The sequence below is a fragment of the Mandrillus leucophaeus genome, unplaced genomic scaffold, assembly GCF_000951045.1.
Source record: "Mandrillus leucophaeus isolate KB7577 unplaced genomic scaffold, Mleu.le_1.0 Scaffold74, whole genome shotgun sequence".
NCBI lineage: Eukaryota > Metazoa > Chordata > Mammalia > Primates > Cercopithecidae > Mandrillus > Mandrillus leucophaeus.
The window spans coordinates 623588-631096 of record NW_012108030.1 but is presented as its reverse complement, the minus strand read 5'-3'; the positions used below and the strand labels follow the sequence as shown (position 1 = coordinate 631096).

The 7509-nt window shown below is 39.2% G+C and overlaps 1 protein-coding gene across 4 annotated transcripts in view; it reads right to left on the bottom strand.

Annotated features, from left to right (window-relative positions):
• The window catches only part of ZNF615 (zinc finger protein 615), an 11060-nt gene continuing 3551 nt past the window's right edge, over positions 1 to 7509 (bottom strand). Inside the window, exons 3-6 of one of the 4 annotated variants that reach the window (XM_011965867.1) lie at positions 6544 to 6747; positions 5013 to 5139; positions 4650 to 4745; positions 1 to 3498 (exon numbers count right to left, since the gene is read on the bottom strand). In XM_011965867.1, coding sequence (XP_011821257.1) covers positions 1541 to 3498; positions 4650 to 4745; positions 5013 to 5139; positions 6544 to 6558 — 2196 coding nt within the window. In that variant the 5' untranslated portion in view covers positions 6559 to 6747 and the 3' untranslated portion in view covers positions 1 to 1540. The remainder of the gene's footprint in view (positions 3499 to 4649; positions 4746 to 5012; positions 5140 to 6543; positions 6748 to 7509) is intronic. The other 3 variants (XM_011965868.1, XM_011965869.1, XM_011965866.1) reach the window with 3 other exon arrangements.

Below are 7509 nucleotides of genomic sequence, written 5' to 3'. Positions count from 1 at the left end.
TGTGCACAAATGTTCATATGATTTTTATTTGTAAAAATAAGAAAAACTGGAAACAACCCTAAAGTCCTTCAGTGCGTGAATAAACAAAATTGTGGTATATTCATATCATAGATTATTAGTCACCAATAAAAAAACAATGATACACAAAACAATTTGGATGGATTTCAGGTTAATTTGCTTTAGGTCAAATAGCCAATACCAAAAGGGTACATGCTGTATGATTCCATTTTTATAACATGCTACTAATGACAAAACTAAAGATGAAAAGATTTCTGATTGCTAAGGGTTAGGGTTGAGGAGAGGTTGTGACTATAAAAAGGTAGCACGAGGGAGTTTGCACTGATGCAAAATTCTGAATCTCGATTGTGGAGGTGGTGACATGAATCAATATATGTGATAAGATTTCTTAAAGCTACATATAAAAACCAAACAAAAATGCACGCATGTTAAAACTGGTGATTTCCAAATAAATTCTGTAGTTAACAGTATTGTAACAATTTCACTTTCCTGTATTTGGTAATGAACTATGCTTATGTAAGGTGTTATCTTTGGAAGAAGCTGGGTTAAGCGCATTCAAGAATCCTGGGATATTTTGGTAAGATTTTGTGAATCTAAACTTATTTCAAAATAAAAACTTACACATCTTATTTATATTAATTTCATAACACCTGATGTTACTTATAAACTTAAACACATTCAAGTATGTTCAATTACACTTATGAATTGAATATACTCTATCCAGTTTCATTCTGAAGTACTTCAGTTATTCTGAAATAAGACAAACTTAGAACTAAAGAAATGAAGGAGTTAATCATATAACAAAATGAGGCAGGCAAAAAATATTCCTATATTGTATACAATATTAAATTTTAATTCATGATTAGAGGAAGTCACAATTTAAAATGTATAAAATCAGTGACAAGGCAACTAGGAATATGGCTCAAGGTATCCTGTTCCCAAATGCACATGAGGCTATTATCTTCTAAGGTTATAATTGTGACAGAAAGCTCTCATCCATCATTTTGTCAAGGCTTCTTTCTTGCATTAAGTTCTCTGACATTTTCCTGAAAGTCTTGTATATTGAATGTTTTCATAAGTTATTTTCTGCATTATTTCCTGGCACATGATGAGGCAAATCATTTTATTGAAAACCCTGCCATATTCACTGCCAGAGGAAAGTATTTCTCCAGTGTGAACTCTCTCAATCTATCGAGGTTTTATTTTTGGGCAAAGACTTCCCTATAATTATTACATTTCCACCAATTAGTAGTTTATTCATGATCTATGATCACTTCTGAGGGGGTTTATCCTCCCACCAAAGGCTTTCATAGTCTGCCACATTCATAGGGTTTTTCTCAGTATACAATTTTTAGACATAATGTCCTAAAATATTTTCTCAAATGTTTTGTACTGTTTTCTCTGACACAAAATATGAGGTAATTGATCACTAAACAAACAAACATAGTCTGCATTCATGAAATTACTCTTCTTTGCAGATATCTTGAGGGCCTACATTTGGCAAGAGGCTTTCCCAAAATGACTACCTGTGAATTCTCTTGTGTTTAACAAGGATAGACAAGTGGGCAAAAGCTTTCCCACAATCGCTACATCCATAGGGCCTCTCTCCTGTATGTTTTCTTTGATGAACATTGAGCCCTGACTTTGTAGTGAAGGCTTTCTCGCAGTCACAGCATTTGTATGGTTTCTCTCCCGTGTGAATTCTCTGATGTGTAATAAGATCATTTTTGCGCAAAGAGAATTTCCCACATTCAGTGCATGCAAAGGAAGTCTTTCCTGTGTGAAATCGCTGATGTTGTATGAGGCATGTCTTCTTCCTGAAGGTTTTATCACATTCATTGCATTTGTATGGCTTCTCTCCAGTATGAGTTTGCTGATGTATACCAAGAGTACTCTTCATGGTGAAGCCCTTTCCACATTCGTTGCATATATAAGGTTTCTCCCCAGTATGAGTTCGCTGATGTGCAATGAGCATGCTTTTGCCAGTTAAGCCTTTGCCACATTCACTGCATACATAGGGTTTCTCTCCTGTATGAGTGCGCCGATGTACATTGAGATGACTCTTCTCAGTGAAGCCTTTTCCACACTCATTGCAAATATAAGGTTTCTCTCCTGTATGAGTTCGTTGATGTCCCATTAGCCGGATCTTTGCTGGAAAGCCTTTTCCACACTCACCACATACATAGGGTTTTTCTCCAGTATGAGTTCGTTGATGCACAATAAGGCGGCTCTTCACAGTGAAACCTTTTCCACAATCATTGCATGTATATGGCTTCTCTGCAGTATGAGTTCGTTGATGTACAATGAGGTCACTCTTCATGGTGAAACCTTTTCGACATTCGGTGCATACATAGGGTTTCTCTCCAGTATGTGTTCGCTGATGTCTGATGAGTGGGCTCTTTAAGGCAAAGCCCTTTCCACACTCATTGCATTTATAAGGTTTCTCTCCAGTATGAGTTCGTTGATGTACCATGAGACAGTGCTTCATTGAAAAGCCTTTTCCACATTCACCGCATGTATATAATTTCTCTTCTGTATGAGTTTGCTGATGTGTGATAAGACTGTTCTTCAAGGTGAAGCCTTTGCCACATTTATCGCATATAAAGGGTTTCTCACCAGTATGAGTTCGATGATGTGCAGTAAGACGCCTCTTCTCAATGAAGCCTTTTCCACATTCACTACATATATAAGGTTTTTCTCCTGTATGAGTTTTCTGATGTGTAGTGAGACTGAACTTTGTAGAGAAGGCCTTCCCACATACACTGCATCCATGGGGTTTCTCTCCTGTATGAGTTCGTTGATGATAAATGAGCCGACACTTCTTGATGAAGGCTTTCCCACATTCACTACATGTGTAAGGTTTCTCTCCCATATGAGTTTTCTGATGTATATTGAGCTGTGATTTCTTGAGGAACGTTTTGTCACATTCAGTGCATTCATAATGTTTCAGTCCTGTATGAGTTCTCTGATGGTCCATTAGCCTGGATTTTCTGGAGAAAGCTTTCCCACATATACTGCATACATGAGGTTTTTCTCCAGTGTGAACTCTCTGATGATCAATAAACTGAGACAACTTGAGGAAGGCTTTCCCACATTCACTGCATACATGGGCATTCTCTATGTCATGAGTTCTCTGTTGCTTGACGACCTGGGACTTATTAATAGGTTTTGCAATTGCAGGAAACTTCATTTCAGTATAAAATTGTTTATGGTTAGCATGAAAAAGGGATTTCCCATCTCCATTAAACTCAGCAGAGTTCTTTAGGCCAGAGCTCCTTTTCTGGTTTTCAAAACTTAAATTTGATTTTAAAGGTTTTTCATGTAAGTCAAAGGTATCAGGATCTTGCTTCAGCAGGAGATGACTTTTGTTCTGATTAACACTATTTCCAAACATATTCTGTTCATGGCATTGTTTCACACTCTTCTGAATACTTTGATTTTGCAAGTGATGCTGCAGAGGATCATCAATTTTCCTGATTTCTAGGAAAGAAGAGAACAGTCAATCACTCCATCTTCTTGTTTTGAAATAAACTATTTAAACTATTTTTAAAAACTGCCTTGGTGTGAGGTGACTCTTTAGTGAAAACCCTATTTTATTTATTTGTTTTTTGTGTGTGAGCAATAAAGCTTTTGAATAACCTGGGTGCAGGCATACTGAGTCTGAAACTAGGTGCAAGCTTTCAGGCTGACGTGGGAGGATCGCTTGAGCCCAGGAGGTCAGGGCTGCAGTGAGCCTGGGTGACAGATGAAACCTTGTTTCCAAAAAAAAAAAAAAAAGTATGGAGAAACTCAGTATTCAGTATAGGAGGAATAAGAGAACTTAAGAACCACATAGATGCCAATTAGAGACCAGGTTATCATGGGCACAGCATCCAGAGTGGAGAAAATGAGGGAATAATGATTCCCAGAGTGGGAATAATGAAGGAAAATTATTATTTTTCTACTAGGGCAGGAAGATGCAGTAAGCAGAAAAAAGTCATGAGTGCAAAGGTCTCTCTTTCTGGAGAGTCCTGGAAAGTGGAATTTCATAGCAAGAGAGGTAATACACAAGCAGAGACAGAGTGATAGTGGACGAGAAAAAGTAGATTTGAAAATCCTAAGAAGATAATTATGTAGACAAAAACAAGATGTGTATAAAATAAACAAAGATGAAATCTCAAGGAAAAAAAAGTGGGGGCCGGGCCTGGTGGCTCACGCCTCTAATCTCAGCACTTTGGGAGGCCAAGCCGGGCAGATCATGAGGTCAAGAGATCAAGACCAATATGGTGAAACCCCATTTCTACTAAAAATACAAAAATTAGCTGAGCATGGTGGCACATGCCTGTAGTCCCAGTTACTCGGGAGGCTGAGGCAGGAGAATCCCTTGAACTCGGGAGGCAGAGGTTGCAGTGAGCCAAGATCGTGCCACTGCACTCTAGCCTGGTGACAGAGCGAGTCTCCATTTCAAAAAAAAAAAAAAAGAAAATGGGGCATATTTTCCATACTACTACAAAAAAGAGCTCTTCCTGGGAAGAAGGAGTCATGGAGGGAATGTTGCTGTGTCTTCAGATGCCCTCACTGCTTTGACGTCTGCTCTGTGTGAGCAGAACATGATGTCTGTGGCTGTCCACCTGGCTGGTCCTCTCACTCACCACAACAGATTCGAGTGTAGATTTCATCTTCTGTTGTGCAAGGTTCTTCTCCTTGTTCCAACTTGGATAGTGCATCTGGTTTGCTGGCTTGATACCCTGTTCATGGGAAATGACAGAAGATTTAGACAAATCGAATGGGGCTGGCAATGTTGAAAAAGGAGAGTGTTACATTTTAAGAACTATACAGGTGTCAAGTCTGTAACATCAAGGCTTTTCTGTCACAAGAAGGTAGATTATACTCTCTTGTGTGGGGCGAGAGAATGATATGAGAATCCACCACTTCGGAGTACTGCAGGTAAGCAGCTGAGAAAGGAAGGCCACTGACTGGGCACCCTCTGAGTGACACGGGGCAGCTGTCCTCACCCACTGCCACCAGGTTGCTGTAGTTCTCCAACATCACGTCCCGGTACAGGTCCTTCTGAGCAGGGCTCAGGAACTGCCACTCCTCCCAGGTGAAGTCCACAGCCACATCCTCCAGTGTTAGGGATTCCTATAATAACACACTCCTGTTTAATGAAGTGATATTCTTTTGCTGATAGGAAAAGAATGTCAAGGAAGTCATTCTGCTCATTTTCCCCATATAGGAAGCTGGTGGGGTTTTTTCCTCAGTACACTGTGACAGAATAAGAATCCTAGTAAAATATTCTGTAATTGTGCAGTCATCCATTCATTCAACAACATTGAAAGTCAAAGAAATGTCTGTAATACACAGCTATCCAATCCTCTTGCTAGTGAAAGAACATCTATAATATATAGCATCTATTTCCCAATACCAAACTAGTTATAAGTATATGCTAGTTACAAGTAGATGAATAATACAGATTCTTAAATTCACTATGAGCTTTCAGGCCAATATCAAACTCTGTAATGAAGACATGGCAGATGCCAGTATCACCAGATAATGCATACTAAATAACTATGGTTAATATAGTTAACCATATTATTATTTTATTCTGAATGAAATAAAAGAAACTATATAAAACACGTATAAAGCACAAAGATTATTAGATGATTAAGCAAATTTATTTTTTTGTTTGCTTGTTTTGTTTTTTTGAGATGGAGTCTCACTCTGTTGCCCAGGCTGGAGTGCAGTGGCACAATCTCAGCTCACTGCAACCTCTGCCTCCCAGGTTCAAGCAATTGTCCTGCCTCAGCCTCCCTAGTAGCTGGGATTACAGGCGCATGCCACCACATCTGGCTATTTTTTGTATTTTTAGTAGACATGAGGTTTTGCCATGTTGGCCAGGCTGGTCTCATACTCCTGACCTCAGGTGATCCACCCGCCTCAGCCTTCCAAAGTGCTGGGATTACAGGCGTGAGCCACAGCGCCCGGCCATGATTAAGCAAATTTGGGGAAAAAAAAAATCCTTAGAATATATATGTAGACACATGTATCCACACAAATTCATATGTATGTGTATGTTATTAGACAGCATTAATAACATTAAATACAATGAAGAAACAGCTACAAGAAATCTACTTTTGCATTTATGAGAAGGCTGCAGTTAAGAACACCAACTACCACAACACCTTTGTGAAGAACTATCAAAGATGTATGTGAGTCTCAGAATTATATGCCACGAAACATTAACATCCCTCAAGAAACTGGACTGCTTTCTCACAGCCGATGTAACTTACTATGATCCTCTTGTATAGCTGTCAGAGATACTAGAGGCAAATTTACAGCCAATGTAACCTACGGGGTCCCACACAGTCACAAATTTCAACATGAATCATGTATTACGAATCCTATATCCCTGATCCTTCTTTGCCCAGATTTCTCCAGGTCCCGATATTTCCAATTTATACTTTTCTGATTAATTACCTTTATTTTTACAAGACTCTAAAAATACAATGGAGAATAAAGGAAGGAATAAAACAAACCAAAAGTCACCTGGGCCTGCATCATTGTCTCCTGAATTTGGGAAATGACTGCTAACTTGGATGTTCTGTATTTGTCTCTTCTGAATCAGCTCTAAATTTCTGTTCAGAAACTTCAATCGCCAATCAAGGATGTCCCCAGCAATGATGACACCCAAGTCTTGGAAACTCTGCCTCCTTCCTTCACTTGATTTCTCCTGTTCTCAGCACCTGTGGGCTGAAGAGCAAATTACTCTGAGTGGTACATTCTTTTTAGGCCCAGATGTTGTCACTGTTCCTATATGCTCACCTTAAATCAAGGCCCCCAAATATCTGTCTGTCCTTTTATTTAGTGCTCCAGAAGCTTTTATATCTGGGCTAGTAAAATATAATATTCTGAGTATAGGGGAGGTACAGCACCCTTCCATATAAAGTTGACATAGTATGATTACTGCTAGTAAGTGAAAGAAAATGTGGGAAAAAGAATCATCACACGTGATGCCCAGCAGGAGGGCAATCTTCAGGCAGATCAGTTTTAGGAAAGAGGTCACACAAACAGCAAAGATGCATACATTTTGTCTTTAAAACCATGTATACCCATCTACCTTTTCCAGAGGTCTTTTTACATTCTAGGATGCATATACTATAATTTGAGAACATTGTCCTAAGCAATTGATAAGCACTATCTTATTTAAATTATTCATTACCATCCACATCTTTAACTTTTTTTTTTTTGAGATGGAATCTTGCTCACTCCATCGCCCAGGCTGGAGTGAGTAAGACTCCAGTGGTGTGATCTCTGTTCAATGCAACCTCCATCTTCTGGGTTCAAGCAATTCTCCTGCTTCAGCCGCCCGAGTAGCTGGGATTACAGGTGCATGCTACCATGCCCAGCTAATTTTTGTATTTTTAGTAGAAACAGGGTTTCACCAAGTTGGCTAGGCTGGTCTTGAACTCCTGACCTCAAGTGATCCACCCATCTCGGCCTCCCAAAGTGCTG